This window comes from Populus euphratica, unplaced genomic scaffold (assembly GCF_000495115.2).
Source record: "Populus euphratica unplaced genomic scaffold, PopEup_1.0 scaffold3.1, whole genome shotgun sequence".
Taxonomy (NCBI): Eukaryota; Viridiplantae; Streptophyta; class Magnoliopsida; order Malpighiales; family Salicaceae; genus Populus; species Populus euphratica.
Genome location: NW_011499847.1, coordinates 5258935 through 5279263, shown reverse-complemented (window position 1 = coordinate 5279263; position 20329 = coordinate 5258935). Strand labels below are relative to the sequence as shown.

The following is a 20329-nucleotide window of genomic DNA, read 5'->3' as shown; positions in this document are numbered from 1 at the left end:
AATTTCAGGCCATTCCAGCCATTTGGTAACAGTGCGAGGACGTCTATTGTTCTTTAATACTCATCGAGACTTGCAGTGACGGAATGTAACTTTCAATGCTTAGGCCGCGAGGGATTCATGATGGCCGCCTCCCAGATCTTTAAGAAACTAAATTAACTTCCACCCTCATATTTGTGATTTCTCAGGTAAAGACCTTCTAAGATGTTAACTTGTTACACCTGTAGCCTTATCTCCTACTTTATATTTATTTTCATATTTGCCGTTGCATGTTTCTCATGCCGCCGCCCTTCAAGCGCAGAAATCTGAACATGAAAATAAAAAAGAGCTTGAAGTAATATAAAATAAATGACTGTTTTTTGTAGGTTAGATAAAGACGGGAAATGGCTGAAAACAAGAGCAATTCAAGATTTTACTGATTTGTTTGAACAAGAAGATCGAGTCAAATTACCAAGATTATTTTCCTCAAGGGCTACTTTACCGAGTGGGGACAAATACAGGGTCTAAAACGAGGAAGAGTACTTGAGCAGATGCTGTCCTAAAATAAGAAAAATATGAACAAAAATAAGGAAACAAGTGCAAAAAAAGGCAAGGCCCGGTTTTGGTAACAGCACGTGTCGATAATCTATTAGATAGACAGCTAAGCAGGGAATCGGGGACCCAGGTACGAGGAAATCATATTCTCCACTTGATGGGGTAGCGCTATCAATCATACTCGCTCCCAACTACCGACATTTGTCTTTAACAATCTCGTGTCTTCTTCTTAACCCCTCATTTGATTCTCTTGACCCTGAGGAATGGTCAATTAAGACACCTTGGTTGGATTAACCACTTAATTAAAAGAAAGAATTTGTTTTAATCTCTCATCAAAGGCCAAAACACCCACTTTCAACTTTCCACATAAAGCAAAAGATTGGCATCCTCAACATTTCTCCAAAAGAGGAGCAGCAGCTGCTCTTCATCCATCCATTCTCCATCATACCTCCTGCACAAGTATGCTTCTTTTCTCTTCTTTCCTTTATTTATTTTTTCTTGCTTTTTCCCCCCTGATAAATAGTAAACTCCCTATTTATAGACTTTTCTTTAGTTATCTATTTACATGAAATTACTTTCCGTTTATTCTCACTTAATAATAGACCAATTACTCTCCTATGCCTAGACTAATTAATACCACGTCTTCATTTCTATTTTTGAAAAAACAAATTACTGTTTCATTCCCTATAGTTCGTGATCCCTTCGCTTTAGTGTTTTTTTTTTTTTTTTTGTGGAGTATTTTTTGGACGGATCCCAACTTTTTATAGATTTATACGATCAATTTTTTTTTTTGGAGATTCTTTATCAGCACTAAGCAATATATTAATTCAAGAAGGATTTTTCCTGTAATGTTTTTGACAATTGACTTAGTTGTGAATTCAGATCTTGGATCTGCCTAGCAACAAAAGAAGAGTGAGAAAACCCCAAGATCAGCGAGATGGGGAGAGGAAAGATTGTGATACGCAGGATCGACAATTCGACGAGTAGGCAAGTAACTTTCTCCAAAAGAAGAAATGGGTTGCTTAAGAAGGCTAAGGAGCTATCAATCCTTTGTGATGCAGAAATTGGAGTTATTATCTTCTCCAGCACAGGCAAACTCTATGACTATGCAAACACTAGGTCAGACCTCTCTCTCTCGATCTATCCTCTTGTATTTCTATATATTTGGTTTATACAGGATATATGATTTAATTAACAGTAATTAGTTCACATGTACTGATATGCTTGCTCTTGATTTGTCCTCCATCTCCATCTTTATCTTCCTTTTCTCCTCCTCTTTCACAAAATAAGCAGTTCACATGCTCATCAGGTAATTGGAATTTAATTTTTACATAAAATACAGCTTCTAAAATATGGTTCATAGAGATAAGGTTATTGCATAAAATAAAGTTACGACTTTGTTTCGCGAGAGCTTTCCTACCTGAAGACCACCTTTTTTAGACGCATGCATGTTATTACCGGCCGACACCTTAATTTCTCATCAGGGATTCAAGGTGATCAGCCCGGTTATTATATTGTTGATTCACATTTATTTTTTTAGGCACATAAGCAGCTTATTGCAGATGGTAATGGCTGTAGTTTGAGTCTGAAATACAAGTAGCTGTAGTTTTACACAGTTTTATTACTGTTTGAGAGTGTCGGCAGCGGTTATTTTTTAAAATATTTTTTTTAGAAAGATATATTAAAATAATATTTTAATTTTTAAAATTTATTTTTAATATCAATATATTAAAATATCTAAAACCACAAGAAAAGAATAATTTAAAATTCAAAAAATAGCAAAGGTCTAATTACGTTACAATCCAACATACAACCAGGAAGAAACCTGTATTTACTAGGTTTTAACGTTATTCACCAACTACTGGCTAGATACTGTATAGCCACAGTACAGATCAATAGTGTTTTAACAGTTATTTTTTTAGATATACATTACGTATACAGTGGCTTCGATGCTGACACGAACATCTGTTTTGTTAAGATAAAAATCAACAATTAAGATAAAAATCTCCTTGATCCCTTACATATACACAAAAACAAATTCCATGAGAATGAATATACATTCTTCACTTTTCATCTAAGATTTTAGACATTGGATCTTTCATATAGTATAAGAAACTTTTGGACTTCAATGAAGCTCCAGGTTTTTGGATACTGCCCATATAATTCTTTCTTCAAATTAATTAAATTGATATTTCAATATCAGGCATGTTGGATCATGCACGACTCAAGCCTCGGTGGGTTTCATTTTCACTCGAGGAGGAGATACAAGTGAATATTATATGATGTAATAAGAACATAAATATTAGAGTCGATTTTTGCTCTCCAACTAATTACATGTCAATCAATAATAATTTCTCTATAAATGACTTTAAGAGTGCACTTCTTATATGGACTCAATGTATTAAAAAAATAAATTATCTAAATATTACTGAGGAAGGAATGCGCACATTTTTTAACCATCGAATCAACCTCTTAAGATGTATTAAACTCTTGAATGAATGATCTTTTTATAGTCTAATTCTAATGATTCTTTTTAGCTATATATAACTCGAGAGAATATCTAGAAATTAAAATTTTCCCTTCTTATCTTGTAAAGCATTCAATGCATTCTCAATTAATCATATAGTATAATTTTACAAGATATCATAAACAGTAGCTCTGTTATGGGGAAATCTTTAAATTGATATTTAGATGTTACTCCTTACAACCTCTCTTTTTAAAACCGTTCATAATAATAACTTAGATTCATTTACTGGAAAGTAGTTTTTTTTTTAAGATGTTACTCCTTACAACCTCTCTTTTTAGAACCGTTCATAATAATAACTTAGATTCGTTTGCTGGAAAGTAGTTTTTTTTTTTTAGAAAATGAATTTTGAGAAAGTAAATTATTTTCTGATATTTGGTAGTATAATGAAAAATAAGTTAGAAAACATTTTCCAGTATTTGGTTATGTCATGGAAAATAAGCTAGAAAATAATTTATTAATATTTTATTTTTTAAAAATTTATTAAAATAATGAAGAACAAATCTTACAAATTCAAAAGTTGAATGAGAATGAAACTAAAAAAAATATAATTTCATAAATTATCTCAAATAAAATAAATAATAATCAAAATAATAGAGATCAAATCTAAAATATAAAAAAATAAAAGATGAAGAAATTAAATTAATAGTATTAACATTTCATAAGTTATTTCAAATAAAATAAGTAACAATCAAAAGTTTGAGGATCAAATTTGATATAATCAGCAAATAATATAATATTCTTAAATTTTGCACAACTTTCAAAAAGTGTTTTTCACCCAAATTTTCTAGAAAAACACTTTTCTTGAAACCAAGCCAATTTTTTCTTTGACTGGAAAGTGTTTTCTGTTGATCAAATTTTCTAATGACAAACAAACACAATAAAATTTGAAAAGTGATTTCTTGAAAACCACTTTTCGAGAAACAAATATGGCCTTAAATTAATCTTAATTATTCAAATTTACCCTTGTCGTATCTAAACATTTACCTTCTTATTTTTTTAGAGTTAAGTGATTTCCCGAAAATCACTTTTCGAGAAACAAATATGGCCTTAAATTAATCTTAATTATTCAAATTTACCCTTGTCGTATCTAAACATTTACCTTCTTATTTTTTTAGAGTTAAGTGATTTCCCGAAAATCACTTTTCGAGAAACAAATATGGCCTTAAATTAATCTTAATTATTCAAATTTACCCTTGTCGTATCTAGACATTTACCTTCTTATTTTTTGAGAATTTGTTCATTGGTCTAGTATATTTGCCGTGCTACACTTATGGGTTGGATTGAAAAAAAATGAATATAAGAAAAAGCGTTTGGCTAGATGGAAGTTATTTGATATTCTCATCTTTTTATCCCGATCAAGTTTAAAATTAAATCATATAAAAATTATTTAAATATAAATCAATTGATTTAGTAGGTCTAAAAACAATCCAAATGATTAATAAAAAGTATAATTTGACTTAAAAAATAGTGGTGATAATTTTTTTTAATATTAAAATAATAATATATTGGATCAACTAGACTTTACAGCTTAACCCGTGATCTAGGTCATGAATTTATTAACTTACTATAACTTTTTTTTTAAGCTATTGTAAATTATTTTTTACTTAATTATACGATAACAAAAATAGATATTCATAAAATTAAACATAGACTAAATATCAAGATATTTGTTTGAAACTACGATAATCTTATAAACAACAAATTGAAATAAATTATAAATATCAATGCAAAACTAACTAAATATTGAAAAATAAAGCAAAAGTGAATCTAAATTTAATGTTGAAGAATAATAATAATAATAATAAAAGATCTCCTTCACTGATTATGGGTGGTTCATGCCTCATTTTTTCAGCATGTGGTGGCATTCTTACAAAAAAAAAGTGGGATTTGTAGTTGTTTCAATTCAGTTATAGTGTTTTATAAAAATGAAGCAACACTTACCATTAAAAAAATAAAATTAAAAAAAAAAAGAGAGAGAAAAGGAAGGGTCTTCTTCACTTGCAAAAAAAAGCGGGATTTTTAGTTATTTCAGTTCGATTAGTGTTTTACATCTTTGCATTCAAGGCTTATAAATCCTAATCCAGCTCTTGTTAATCCCACTTTCTTTTGGCAAGAGTGCCACTAAATTACAAGATCATTTGTAAATTACTAACTTGCTATAACTATTTTTAGGTCATGAATTTATTAACTTGCTATAACTATTTTTTTTAAGCTATTGTAAATTATTTTTTACTTAATTATACGATAACAAAAATAGATACTCATAAAATCGAGCATAGACTAAATATCAAGATATTTATTTGAGACTACGATAATCTTATAAAAAACAAACTGAAATAAATTATAAATATTAGTGCAAAATTAACTAAATATTGAAAAATAAAGCAAAAGTTAATCTAAATTTAATGTTGAATAATAATAATAATAATAAAAGATCTCCTTCACTGATTATGGGTGGTTCGTGCCTCGTTTTTTCAGTACGTGGTGGCATTCTTACAAAGAAAAGTGGGATTTGTATTTGTTTCAATTCAGTTACAGTGTTTTACAAAAATGAAGCAACACTTACCATTAAAAAAATAAAATTAAAAAAAAAGAGAGAAAATGAAAGGTCTTCTTCGTTATTTATATGAACAGTGAAAAGGTGGTTCATGTTTAGATTTTTTGTATGTAGTGGCACTCTTGCAAAAAAAAGCGGGATTTTTAGTTATTTCAGTTCGATTAGTGTTTTACATCTTTGCATTCAAGGCTTATAAATCCTAATCCAGCTCTTGTTAATCCCACTTTCTTTTGGCAAGAGTGCCACTAAATTACAAGATCATTTGTAAATTACTAACTTGCTATAACTATTTTTAGGTCATGAATTTATTAACTTGCTATAACTATTTTTTTTAAGCTATTGTAAATTATTTTTTACTTAATTATACGATAACAAAAATAGATACTCATAAAATCGAGCATAGACTAAATATCAAGATATTTATTTGAGACTACGATAATCTTATAAAAAACAAACTGAAATAAATTATAAATATTAGTGCAAAATTAACTAAATATTGAAAAATAAAGCAAAAGTTAATCTAAATTTAATGTTGAATAATAATAATAATAATAAAAGATCTCCTTCACTGATTATGGGTGGTTCGTGCCTCGTTTTTTCAGTACGTGGTGGCATTCTTACAAAGAAAAGTGGGATTTGTATTTGTTTCAATTCAGTTACAGTGTTTTACAAAAATGAAGCAACACTTACCATTAAAAAAATAAAATTAAAAAAAAAGAGACAAAATGAAAGGTCTCCTTTGCTGTTTATATGAACAGTGAAGGGGTGGTTCAAGTTTAGATTTTCCGGTATGTAGTGGCACTCTTGCAAAAAAAAGCGGGATTTTTAGTTATTTCAGTTCGATTAGTGTTTTACATCTTTGCATTCAAGGCTTATAAATCCTAATCCAGCTCTTGTTAATCCCACTTTCTTTTGGCAAGAGTGCCACTAAATTACAAGATCATTTGTAAATTACTAACTTGCTATAACTATTTTTAGGTCATGAATTTATTAACTTGCTATAACTATTTTTTTTAAGCTATTGTAAATTATTTTTTACTTAATTATACAATAATAAAAATAGATACTCGTAAAATTGAGCATAGACTAAATATCAAGATATTTGTTTGAGACTACGATAATCTTATAAAAAACAAACTGAAATAAATTATAAATATCAATGCAAAATTAACTAAATATTAAAAAATAAAGCAAAAGTGAATCAAAATTTAATGTTGAATAATAATAATAATAATAATAATAATAATAATAAAAGATCTCATTCACTGATTATGGGTGGTTCATGCCTTGTTTTTTCAGTATGTGGTGACATTCTTACAAAAGAAAGTGGAATTTGTAGTTGTTTCAATTTAGTTACAATGTTTTACAAAAATGAAGCAACACTTACCATTAAAAAAATTTTTTTTAAAAAAAGGGTTTTCTTCACTGTTTATATGAACAGTAAAGGGGTGGTTCATGTTTAGTTTTTCCGGTATGTAGTGGCGCTCTTGCAAGAAAAAAAAGGGATTTGTAGTTGTTTCAGTTCAATTATAATGTTTTATATTTTTACTTTTAAGGCTTATAAATCTTAATCAAGCTCTTGTTAATCCCACTTTCTTTTGCAAGAGGGCTTGGATATTTAGATTGCAAACCTTCTCTTTCACTGTTGTGCTAGGCAATGCTCTTCTCTTGCCAGGATTGCAACTATGCAATACAAAAAGCTTCTTGGAAGACCAACGTGGTATTAGATTTTCCAGTGATACACGCACACTCAGATATATCTATATATCTGAGTGTGCGTGTATCAGTGTGTAAAATCTAATAGTGAGAAAGCTTTTACGTGCATGGGCTAGCTTAATTAACATGCGTAGCATTAGGTTTTTCCAGAACTGCTAATCGAAAAATTGCATCACGGTAAAGAACCTTGATGACAGTGAGGATTCCGGGCCTTTTTGCCTAACCATTATCGAGATGTAAAGTAAATTTTTTTTAACTGAGAGATATGAAGTAAATTGTCCTAGAATGAAGTTTTTACCCAGGTCTATGGGGTGCTTGGTTCAAGAGAAAAATTGTTGATACACCTGTGCTGGGACTTGGGAACCAATGATATATATGCACCTTCAGTATATACACATTAACCGAATCAAACCCTTAAACAAGTTTACCAATTGCATAGGATTAATTAAAATAAATATAGAGAATTTTATGTAATAAAATTATCATCTTTGAATGTTAATCAAACGTTTTTTATATATATATATATATAACACCTTTTAAATTTTCAATTATGCTTTGTCGGCTTCATAGTTTACACCTTTTTTCTTCATGATGCCCACGCTTCTTTATCATTTTCATTATGTTTATTCATATTTATATTTCCTCGTTAGTTTCCTTTGCGAGCTAGGTTCAGCTCTGTAGAAATTGTTCATGAACTTGAATTAACTATGAAATTTAAAGGATAGACAACGATCAGTCAGCCAAATTCAAAAGATAAGGTCATATTTGTCAAGTAATACTAGAAGTGAAAATTGAATAGCAACAGGTATAAGAAAAACGTACGGTTAAGATATTAGAAGGCAAGATAAACAAACCTGTAGAACACCAAGTTAAAGCATAATTGAGATTTGTTTCATCAATATTCTGTGCGGATGATGAAGATCTCCTTATTTATAAATTAAAAAAAAAAGCTTAAGGACTAAAAGTAATTTAAATAATTAGAATTTAGAGCCTAATAGTAATTTTTCCTAAACAATAATCATATAATTAATGATAATGAATGAGTGAACACCTCATGGAACACTCATCCATGAGGCTGAGCGTTTGAGCCTCACCTATCGCCACCTATAATTAATCCCCACGTCTAATTGTAGCTTCTTCGTTTAAGCTTTGGTCTCTAAATAGGAGTGATTAAGAGTGATGTGATATATGCATAATATTTATATTTCATGTACCAAAAAAAAGAGTATAATTAACCTCTCCTTCGACTGCTGCTTGTTTTCCAAAATTTTCTCATAATTTAGATTCAAAATATATATAAAACTTACCACAAGATACTTAATTGTCTTTCTAGTTTATACGAAAAATAAAGGATGCCTTTGATTTTCCCTTAAAAGATATATAGACATGTATGTGCAACTTTATTTAATTTAGATTGGAATAAAGAAAATTGTTTAGATAAAGAAGAATAATAAAGGGCTTTTGACGTTGAGTGCCTTGTGTCGCTTCCACCTCTTCCATGAAGATCAAAGTCGTTCCCATATCTAGCAAGTTATAATACCAATATCCAAAAGAGTATATGCATCCTCAATTTCTTATATTTGCGAACTTTAACGGTCTGTTTTTATATCTAGCAAGATATTCCCATATCTTTTTTTTTTTTTGGTCTTATCAAAAGCAGCAACTCGTTTAGTATGATTGGTTTTAATTTTTAGTTTTTGATTTCCAGAAGTGATGGTAATTACTAGTTGTTGTTATTAGTTCATAGCGGTGCATACTCGCCAAAGGTGGTGGTGAATATTGGAGTTGCTGGTGGCCTACGGGTGCTAATATGGTGGTGATGGTAACTAGTAAGATACTGGTCGGGGGCACCGGTAGTTGGGCCATATGCCCCTTGAATATCTGTAGTAGCGACAATAAACGAGTCTACGATATAATTGCAGTGGTCACCACGTGCTGGTGGTGATGGCAGCCCCCACTGACCTGCGGCTGTGGTAGCAACCAGCCAAACACTTCACCAAAGCACCTAACCTTGGATCAATAGCGTCAATGTTGGCGTGGTTACCTGTGGTGACCGGTGAAAATTGTAACATATAGGAAGGTCGCAGTTTAGCTTGCTGCAACCGGCCAATCATGGAGTTGGCTAGGCGGGCCCAGTGGACATATTAAGTCTGTATTCAGCGATGAAAAATTGAATAACGTTGATAAAATCAGGTATTGTTAGTAAAATCACTCTTTTATTTTAAAAAATCAAGCCAATCAGTTGCCAAATTTAGTTTCTTCAAACGAAAAAACGAAAATATTGGCAACTTTTCATTTTTAGGCTCGTTGAAAACAAATTCAAAGCGCTGAAGACCGAGGGGGGCACAAGAAAGATATTTGAGTACGTTCTCTTTGCCTGTAACTGAGACCAAGGTCCTAGGACCCTGGCCAGTAAAGGGCAATATTCCACACCATACGTCGTTGCAGCCTTGAGAAGTGACAGGTAAAGACAGGGTGCGCCAGCAACTCTCATTTGTTCACTTGCATCTAAACTGTAAATCATTCGAACAGTGACCAGAAAATATGGACAGTATCCCAATTTCACGTGCAAATTTAAGAAGGCATTAATTAGTTACATCAGATGCGCTATAGTTTTCTTTCAATTGTGAGCATGCGTCCCGCTTCTTACTTGTGGATTGCACCTTACTAGTATCATTAGTTTATGAAATTCCTGGAGGCCAAATTCTAAGAATTATCACCACAAAGAAGAAACCATGACTTTCTTTCCTTTTTAACTTCCTGCTCTCATTCAGTATGAAGTCCATCATCGACCGCTACAACAAACAGAAGGAGGAGCAACAGCAGCTGTTAAATCCTGCTTCGGAAGTCAAGGTATGTACTCCGCCCACCACCCCTATAACTTGGCAGCTTTTACAGCATGCATAGTGGCATATGCATTTGAGTAGTTGAATTACTTCAGGAGGATTGCTGTCAATGGCTCTGAAGGTCAATCTATACAGGAACAATTATAACCTGTTACGCGGTTTTTCACCGTTCCCATAGGGGAACTTTACTGGGATTTAAATCTGCCCCTGATTTTTTTATTTAATAAAAAAAAGAACGCCAAAAGTTGGCGTCAACAAGCCACAGAGCAGTTGGTTCCACAAATAGAGCACTGTCAGCCAGAATTAGGGATTTGGATCCAAGGCACCCGTCATTCACAAACACTAGATAGATTATAATAACTGTATGTCAAAGAGATGGCTCCAAGGCTAAACTTCGCATGGCAGCATTGTGGTTCCAAGTCATATACAATAAAGATGCATGGAAGATCATCAACTCTGAGCAATCATTATCACACCATGCATGAGGTTAACCATGAATGATACGATCTTGTAACGGGCCAAGCAACGTCCACTTTTAACTTTCTGCAACCAAATATGGCAGTCAATCCCCCTACAGGAACATCTACAAATTTAAAACATTTAATTACCTTGTGTGCAAAACTCTGTACACGCATAACCATCTTATTGGTTGTAATTGCAATTCAAAATGTTTTTTGGTTTATAAATATCCGATGACAAATTTTTTTAATTTTTTAAAATTTATTTTTGACATGCACATCTAAAAACACAATAAAAATGAAGTTTGATCAAAATAAAAATACAATAACATTTTCTTGAAATGTAGGTTTGGCAGCAGAATGCCAAACACACCCCAAGTGTTGTGTGTAGATTGTTGTGTGACACTCAAATTTCTAAGGCAGTCACTTCTTAATGCAGCTATCATCAATTCTATTCTACATGAATTATTGATTGTCAAATGATTTGTGCTTCATTTAGTTTTGGCAAAGGGAGGCAGCGAGCTTGAGGAAGGAACTGCAATACCTGCAAGAATGCCATCGGTAAAGTTAATAATCACCCAAAATTCTCAATAGATGATCTCAACAACACGTCACCCCTGGAATTGAAATGATGATGTGTAGGTTTGTCTGATCAAAAAATTTACTGCCGTGTGACCTTACTGGCAAAAATATCTCTAAATGTTTCATATCATTGATTACATTTGCAGCCACATCCGCCAGAAAGGAGAAGCTACCAGACTTTTTAAGTATTTGTGGACAGTTTTTTTTTTTTTTCAGGACTATATTCATGGACAAGTATAAGACTCCGGCACCACGCCTAATACTTGCATCTCTGAAATTGCAGGCAATTAATGGGAGAAGAACTGTCTGGTTTGAGCGCCAAGGATCTACAGAATCTAGAAAACCAGCTGGAGATGAGTTTGAAAGGAGTTCGAATGAAAAAGGTAAAGCCCTCCTGATCTCAAGATCACTTTTTATATGCATATGCAGCATGCACATAATGCTGATGCAGCCCTTTTCTTTTTACACAGGACCAAATTTTAACTGATGAAATTAAAGACCTGAACCGAAAGGTTTTCCAAGACTATTGACTTCAATAATTCCCGAATTGATTGTGAAGACATTCTCATGTTCACTGGCTTTCATTGGCTTCATTACAGGGTAATCTAATCTATCAAGAAAACCTTGAGCTGCACAAGAAGGTTAAACTCGTCAGTCAAGAAAATTCGGAACTGCGTGAGGTACAAGTCTTGGCAGCACATGAATCACTAAGAAATATTTTTCACCTCCCCTTCAGCTCCAAACTTAATCTTTTACCACCAAAAAGGAACCTTGACAGAATATATACACCCGGTCGGTGTAGAATGCACTCCCAATCCTACAACCAGTTAGCTCTTCAACATAGAATAGAATTTAATGTCTTGTGCATAGGAACCCTATCAAGAGCAGTAAGCCATAACTAACATAAAGTGAAACCTAAACTTCAGGATTTTAGAAACTGAACACTCATAACCGCACTCTTATCCCAGGTTTATGGAAAACAGAATGTGGATGGAGCAAACAGAGCTTCCAAGGCCCCTTGCACAGTAGGAAATGGATATGACTCGCATGCCCCAATCCACCTCCAATTGAGCCAACCACATACTCATAACATCGAGGCACCAGGAAAATCAATGAAACTGGGGTAAGTTCTTTTCGCGAGATATGGGAAACTGTACAACTGATAGTTATGAGAAATTGGCTTAACCATAATCCAATGACATTCTTTTCAAAATTTGCAACAGGCTGCAACTTCAATAGTGAAAGCAGTTTATATCTGAAGATGGTTATCAATCATCATCCATTAAATTGATCCCAAGTTGAAGTGTGCACGCTTTCTAGCGATGAGATCTCAAGCCTCAGCTAAGATAAATATGTTCAGCAGCTCAACCATCCTATTTGGTATGATATATTTTATACAATGTTTAGAGAATGATGTAAATGATTGCTGGACAAGCTATCTGTATCAAATATGCAAGAATGGAAAGCTCAATATGAGTTGGGTACTCTAGACGTCTAAAACATTTAAATGTGATCAACAATATTGAACTACTAGAAGAAATGTGCTATGTATATATGCTTTGCTTAGTGAAGATTCATAAGACTAAGAGGGAGACTTGCGCAACTGATGATAGTTATTTTATTGGACGATATAATCCGTATATGCTTTCCTGTAATAGCATACATTCTTCGATTCTTTAACTAGAAGTTCACAAAAGAACATGTAGGAAGTCAATAAAACAATAATATGCTGCTTGACCTTACAACATACTAACTTTAAATGAGACGTAGTATAGTTACCAAAACAGAATGCTTGATTTATAGTGACAAAAACATAATCCTTGTAGTTAAACCCAATAAAACCTAGTACATTTGTCATATAGATGCAGCAAAATCTAGGCATTGAGGGAAAAAAAGCGTAACTAGAACAGGATTTTTCATACTGTAAATGAAGAAAAGCTGCATTTTAGTATCATTAAATGATTAAAGAATAAAAATGCTGTCACAAGCTTATGTTCTCTATCAGAAATTTCGTCAACTATAAACCTTGAATAAAGACTAAATTAAAAATCACAGCATAGTTTATGCAGTAATATTGCAAATAAAAAAAAACACGCAATATCTCGAGAATACAAGTTCATAAATCTAAAATCATCAGAAGAATGATTTACAGAATAGATAACCGTACCTCATTTCCCTTTGCCAGGTCTAGCATAGAACTCGGCTGACGAGCTCTAAGCAGACAGGACTCCTCGGTAAAAGCAGTGGATAATATCCAATACCTGAAGTTCAAGACCAATCAGGATTCTTTAAAGTACAAGACAGAGCATATAAAAGCATCGTGCTTGTGTGTGTGCAAAGGAATTCAGTAAACAAAGGGCAGAGCATCTACCTTTGGCCTTGTTCAAAGATTTTCCAGCGCCATTGTTGTGCTGTTACCCAAAGCAACATTAGTTTTAACTGCTTTCTTTTTTCATTTAGGGTTTTAGTTAAACTTTTTTCCTAAAATAACAAATGGATAATTTTCGTGTATAGCAGCTTCTGAGCGGTGTAACTTGCCATTTCCAAGTCTCAGGTAATTCCTAACACAGACTAAAAATTGCCTCTCTGAAATGGCTCATCAATATATAATGGGAAGCCAACAATAAATTCTCCATTTCAAAAGTGAAATTCCAAATGTTTAAGTATACCATCAAACTTCACAACATGAGAAAACAAACAATTGGGAATTGATAGTGACAGAAGCAAGTGATTAAAACCAGAGCAACACAACTGTAAAGGACATTTAGATGTTCATTAGTGGAAAAATCAGAAGACTGGCAAGTACAACCACTGTCAGCAAGCGTGCATGCTGATGCATCTTCCAATATTCATGCTTTACCAAACCTATGTTTCACTCACATGTGTCTACACTACATTAAATAAAGGAGATGGGAATGGATAGTGAGACAATTTTCATGGAACTTGTATTGTTTTGATATCGATTTTCAGATTAAAACTAAAGACATTCATAAAAATAAAAAAATTATACAAAAAAATCCACTTATCTGTGTTTCCAGCATCCACTGAGTTGCCTTTGCAGTAATCAATATATTTGTACCTCCACTCATAATAAAAAGATGTGCTGTAAAGAATAAAAAGATAATTTTTTTTCAGATTCATGTGTGCGCGAGTGTGACCAAAATTTCTCTTTGAGCCTCCATGCTGTTAAAGATTTTATGATTTTAACTTGGTCTTACTTTCGCAGACATAATAACACAACCATGAAAAATAAAAATGGAATTACTTCTACAGAATTTTAATACCTAGAGATCCCTCATGTGAGGCACTTGGCAACACATGATGGAGGCGAACTTCTTTTAGTTTGTTAACTTGGGTCTAAGTGATTTTGGGCCTCAATTAACTTCAATTTAGGCATTGATTCATAAGCTTGAGTATGTCAACAAGCAGCAACAAAATCTAACCTTTTATGGGCTCAGTTAGTTTTAATCTGGAGGTAACCTTACCCATACACATTTTCCATAAAGTTACTTTGTACAAAATTCAAAACAGCATCTCTGCAACCCAAGCCAATAACTTTACCGTTGCATAAGCAATGGCCCTTGAGTAAGATGGCTCTCTGAAATCAGGACCACGAGACCCATGTAAGCAAAAGGCAACAGTTAATGTGCCCCCTACCAGAACTAATACCATAATATAGAGACTGGCTGATTAGGAAGTGACGTGTCATAATGCCAGTGGCAAAAAAGGTTCTTAGTTCCATCAGTTAAACTACATAATGGATTGAGTGAGTCACCAAACCATGTATTCTCAAATTAATTTATAAAGAATTACTTTGTTTTAGAGACATACGAGCAAGATTTATTACATTTAATTTAATTTAATTTACTTACCATACTTTTCAGAGAACTGTGTAGTGTTACTGCCAGAAAGTAGTTACAAGTACCAAAATCAATCCACGTCTCCTGAATAAAAGCATATCTTGTTATTTCAAAACCAATAAAGGGAAGCTAGTAGCAAGACCGGAACAAGTTTCATGCAATGTAAATGAACATGATCCACAGTGGTTCTTTACTAACAGTTAATAGAACCATATAAATTTTATCTTGCAAAACACAAGCCCATTTATTTGAATTTCAAGATTTGATGATGACTATTTTCTTTTGATTTAAGAACATAACATGCAAGCATGATGACATATAACATGACCTACATGATTGTAACCTGCTTTCCGATTTATAACCTATCTTGAAAACAAATTTCTTGAACAATACCATAACCTGCAAGCATGATGACATAAAACATGAGCTACATGATTGTAACCTGCTTTTCAAGATATAACCTATCTTGAAAACAAATTTCTTGAACAATACCATATATTGCACGTAATCTTCAGACAATCATTGTTACACTATAACCTATCTGTCTAAGCAAAAATAGTTTTAAACAAACATGATATGAGTACACAATGCTCCCATTTAGCAAAAACAAAATGTGCACTAAATTCAATCAAAAAACCACTTAAGTGTCCTGAAAAAAAAATGTTGTAGCACATGCCATGATAGTGTTGGTTTGGGGAACTCTCTCCTCAGGAATAGATCCTCTGCTCCAAGGTTGCCAATTGATGATTTTAAAAGTCTTAATAACCCTTGAAACAAAGAGAATAGAGTGAAAGACTTGTGATGAATAAAGCATTGACTCGTAGCCTTGTTGGTGATGGAATAGGCTAAACCCACCTGAAGTATGGGGTCCAGCCAATAGACATACCTATTAGGGTTAGGTGTTTTAGCAACACATGTGAGATGCAAAAACCTGAGTTGAATGCATAAGGGGTTGGACATAAACTCATGTCTTTTAGGATCTACTTCTGGGATTCAAGTAGCTTTTCATGCCCGGTAAAAAGGGAAGTGGACGAGGCTAGAGTTCTAAGAGAAGAGGAGGAGGAGAATGGAGAAGGTGCTCTGAATTGCATTTATTCAGGTTAGGTCAAGGACTCACTACTCTACTGATATTAAAATACCCGTTTTCATCGAAACATTGAAAAACTGGGCTAGACCCAACCCGATCATTTTGGCCTGAGTCAACGCTACCTAGCCTAGTAAACAGTGGAGGATCTCTCCACTATTCACACCACTTACAGTAGCATTGAAGCTCATAACTCCCCTATAGGAACCATAATGCTTGACGAACACCGTAGACTATGAGCAATGCACTACAGGCAAACAAGGAAACTAGGCAAAAGGGGTATAATCTATAATGTATTCATCCTAGGTCATGGAAGAAGGCAGGCAACTCATCCAAAATATAAGATACTACGGACTTTTATTTTAAGGGGCTTGGTAGCCATGATAGGGATCAGGGCAATAGCTTTAGGGCTAGGGTTGTAAGGGTGTGTTTGTTTTTAAAGTAAGTTTTGTGGTTATGGTTTAAAAAAAAAACAGTTTATAAAAAGCATTTTTAGTTATAGTCAATTGGATTTAGATACGTGTTTTGTAAAAATTATGGTTGAAGTTTATACGTAGCAAAAAACATATATAAAATATTTGGATAACATATTATGGATTTTTACAAAGAGTTAAAAAGAGATTAGTAAAAAATATTTACAAAACTCATTTAAAAAAAATGTAAAAACTATTGTACAAAACCTGCGTTTTGAACTCAATTTTTTAGTGGGTCCTGTAACATAAAACTCAGTTCTCTTTGATACCAAACATGTTCCATTTAATTCACCGCTAACGTGAAAGCCAGCGGAAAACAAACAGAGTCTTAATTAGCTTGCTTCCTTTGTGTGTTATGTTAAATATATTTGGCCTCAGCAATCCACTCCGCTTCCTTCTCTCCTTTCCCTATAGTTTATATTAGCTAGAGGACCTCCACGCATTAGGCCTTGCTACTTATCCTAATGCACCCGTGTTCCTCAAATGGATCTCTTAGTTGTTGAGAGGGTTGCCTAAAAGCAATATATAAGGCATTCCCGGTAAATCTTACAAGTAAACCAGGTATAGAGATGGTGAATAGGGTTGCTATTTCCATTATTATATAATAAGAAAAGAATAAAAATTTCCATACCACAATGGATCTATGATAAGATCATTTATTTACAACAGAATGGTATAAAAAGTCAACATATCCCAATTAATACAAAAAATGCTACACAAAGCTTTGAGGGGAGTTCTAGATCTGGTCCAAGACAAAATATTGTAGAGGTTCATTGAAACCATTGAATTTGGAATATGGTAAAGTAGCTCCAGGGTGGGGAACTACTCCTTTGATAAGTGTCACAATGGCACTATTAGGGTGGGGAACTACTCCTTTGATGAGTGTCACAATGGCACTATCTGCAGTATTCCTTTCTATTATTTATTTTTTTATAATGATGGGATTTGAATGGATTAGATTTTCAAGAATCACTAAATTCTAGCTTTTCAATACAAAGTGAAGAGTCCAGCAAAAATAAAAAGTATAAAATAGAGTTACCAACTTCTAACTTTCCAGTGGTATTGAATACCCATAAGGTTTAAAACATGGAGGGTTTGATAAACATTAGAAAAAAAAAAAAAACTAAAACATGGAGGGTTTGATAAACATTAGAGAAAAAAAAAACTTGTCCTTGAGCATTGAAAGAATAGCAACCATTAGGTTAGGCAGAAAAATTAAAGAAAAGAAAGAAAACTCTACCTTTACTACAAGAAGCAGGAGAAAAAAGACACAGTGAGCCTACAGCAAATCATATCTTAGAGATAAAATCAGGAGAGCAAGAAATCATAGTCCATTCTGTTGAGATGGAGTAAGTGGTGATACAAATGTATAATCCCAATAAAAATTTCTCTATTAATTGAGAAGTCACACATTAAAATGAAACCTGAAATTTCCCTTCTGTACTTTATGGTTATTAAAGCAACCATTAAAAGGAGGGAGAAAGAAACATTGAACGTGGCCATGGCAGCACCCAGAACCATCGATAACTACAACTTTAAACACCATTTACAGTCATTTACCAGCTAAACATTACCAAATCAGCAGACAATCATGACTCCATCCAATATGAAAACATAGCAACGCTGATGTATAACTCAATAAATCAGCTTTCCTAGTAAAATTCAGAAGGGTACCTCTATTTACCATCTCTTGACAGAAGTTTCCGTCAACTCATCGAGAATATGTCACTCTACTCAGGCAGTCTCCGACCATAAAAAACTCTAAGTAACCATTAGCACAGGCTTTATTCTCCTCCACTCCTCTAGGTATACCAGACAACAAAACTCTTTTCCCCCTCCACTAGGATTGTATGGCAACACAAGCATAATCAAACAACCTTGAACAAAGTGCCGGCATCTTTTATGGATTTAAAGACTTGTTTCACGTATGAACCTTCTATGCTTAGAAACCTTATCGAGTGATCATATCCTTTAATCGTCAAATATAAAGCACAAATCAAAGTAAGAAGTGAAAGGGCCAAATCCCCTCATCTTCTACTTGTTTTCTGTCATCTTCATTTTCTTCAATTAAATTTCTTAACCATGTATTGAATCTCAAACTAAATCAAGCAAGCACTAGTTTCGATTGCATCCAATCCAAAGGGTTGTCTCCACCACCACTTGTTAAAGTAATCAGTATCGCACAAAACAAGTTAATGAGCAAACCGAATTAATAGAAAAATGAAGAAAATGAAGACAGCAATATGAGTGCGAGCACAAGATTTAATTGAATTGGTAAAATCCTGCCAGCCTGTACATAGAGAAAAAATTTCTTCACTGTTAGGGATAAAAACAACACAACACAATCATTGAGTAATTTCCGAGCTCAATCCAAAAACTCAATTACACCCACTCACATAACCTGAGGAAACCCCTCTCTCATCGCTGTGTCTTGAGCCAACACCACAAATTAGGACACGCCGCTAAACACTTACATGAATAGAGCTCCCGGAACCACTATGTTGTAACAATTCCTTTGTACAAAGGAAAAAATAAACCCTAGACCATGTCAAGCAAAGAAAAAACAGTGATTAAAAAAAACCTAGAAAACGTCAAACCATGTACAATTGCGAGATATGCTAGGAAATTGATATAAGAACCTCAATACACAGATCAATATAAAGTCAGGTAACAATAATCCATCACACAACAAAAAAACCAAGAAGTTATAAAAACAAAAATAATTACTGAAACATGTGTGTGCATAAGGAATGCTCGTTTACCGATAGAAATCAAAGCCAGTCCATAATCTTGAAACTAACTACTACACTCGGAAGTTTAAGCCCCTCGAGGTAAGAAAGCAACCTGCAAATAGAATACAAACCGATCACAACTAAAAAAACTGAAGAAAGACATGAAAATGCAGTTAATTCAAAGGTCATGGAAGTTCACGCACTTAATCAGGAAGACGAGAGAACATGGAGATGGAGAATAACAGAGAGAGGGAGGGAGATGGAGAGGGGGATCTAATTATTCTTAGGAGGAGGTAAATAAAAGGATCGCGCCTGTTTATGTATGTAAAAGGCTGCATTTTGTGTACGTGGATGGAGAGAGAAGAAAATATCCCAACTAACTTCATCCCTCGAGAGGCTTAAATAAGGAAGGGCTGTGATTTAGTACATTTGAACTTAATGTAATTAGTGCACTTGGATAAGTTTCCGTCTTTCGCGGGGCCCAGTGTGTGCACTCCTGAATTTAGCACTGAAAAAAGGCTTGCTTCAAATGGAACACGGTAATTTTAATTGCTCATTCAATATATTTTTTTATATCAATTATATTATAAAAATATATATATTAATTAAAATATTTTGTCAGGTACATCATTGTTTGTCTACTGGTGCTGGCAAAGGAATGGATGGAACTAAATATGATGGTTGTAGTAAAGAAAACCTAGATCATGCGGGAGCGGAGGCTTGATTAAAGATTGGCTCGGTTCTTGGATTAAGAGATTTGCGATCAACACGGATATTTATTCAACTGTCAAGGCAGAATTATGGGCAGTGGCGAAGGGCGTTGAGCTTGCGAGAATGCTAGGTATTCAGAAGCTAGTTCTTGAACCGAAAATCATGCTTGTGGTTAATCAACTTTGATTTGTTGAAGAACTGACTCGATAGGGATCGTTGGATAATTAAGCTAGTAGCCCTCCATTGAGTTTG

At 33.5% G+C, this 20329-nt stretch overlaps 2 protein-coding genes across 19 annotated transcripts; one reads left to right on the top strand and one right to left on the bottom strand.

Moving 5' to 3' along the window:
- Positions 1 to 875: 875 nt before the first annotated feature.
- On the top strand, positions 876 to 12962 carry LOC105109886 (MADS-box transcription factor 23-like). 3 transcript variants are annotated; one of them, XM_011004769.1, is made up of 9 exons: positions 876 to 990; positions 1414 to 1650; positions 10106 to 10184; positions 11135 to 11196; positions 11501 to 11600; positions 11688 to 11729; positions 11817 to 11897; positions 12186 to 12340; positions 12441 to 12962. In XM_011004769.1, exons 2-9 carry the CDS (start codon positions 1469 to 1471, stop codon positions 12454 to 12456), a joined length of 717 nt encoding a protein of 238 aa, XP_011003071.1. In that variant the 5' UTR covers positions 876 to 990; positions 1414 to 1468; the 3' UTR covers positions 12457 to 12962. The 3 variants fall into 3 exon arrangements, with proteins under 3 accessions (XP_011003071.1, XP_011003055.1, XP_011003063.1); XM_011004753.1 differs by having other exon boundaries at positions 878 to 990; positions 11817 to 12803; XM_011004761.1 differs by having other exon boundaries at positions 878 to 990; positions 1402 to 1650; positions 11817 to 12803.
- LOC105109907 (uncharacterized) lies at positions 10214 to 19741 on the bottom strand. Of its 16 annotated transcripts, none has more exons than XM_011004785.1 (8): positions 18309 to 18404; positions 15090 to 15476; positions 14703 to 14815; positions 14244 to 14320; positions 13589 to 13625; positions 13385 to 13478; positions 10654 to 10720; positions 10214 to 10304 (listed from the first exon to the last, which is right to left on the bottom strand). In XM_011004785.1, exons 2-8 carry the CDS (start codon positions 15090 to 15092, stop codon positions 10300 to 10302), a joined length of 396 nt encoding a protein of 131 aa, XP_011003087.1. In that variant the 5' UTR covers positions 15093 to 15476; positions 18309 to 18404; the 3' UTR covers positions 10214 to 10299. The 16 variants fall into 16 exon arrangements, 4 of the variants coding, with proteins under 4 accessions (XP_011003087.1, XP_011003079.1, XP_011003095.1 ...); XR_839377.1 differs by lacking the exons at positions 10214 to 10304; positions 10654 to 10720; positions 14703 to 14815; positions 18309 to 18404 and adding exons at positions 11613 to 11846; positions 11943 to 12034; positions 19397 to 19478; positions 19570 to 19741 and having other exon boundaries at positions 15090 to 15161; XM_011004777.1 differs by having other exon boundaries at positions 10252 to 10720.
- Positions 19742 to 20329: the final 588 nt, after the last annotated feature.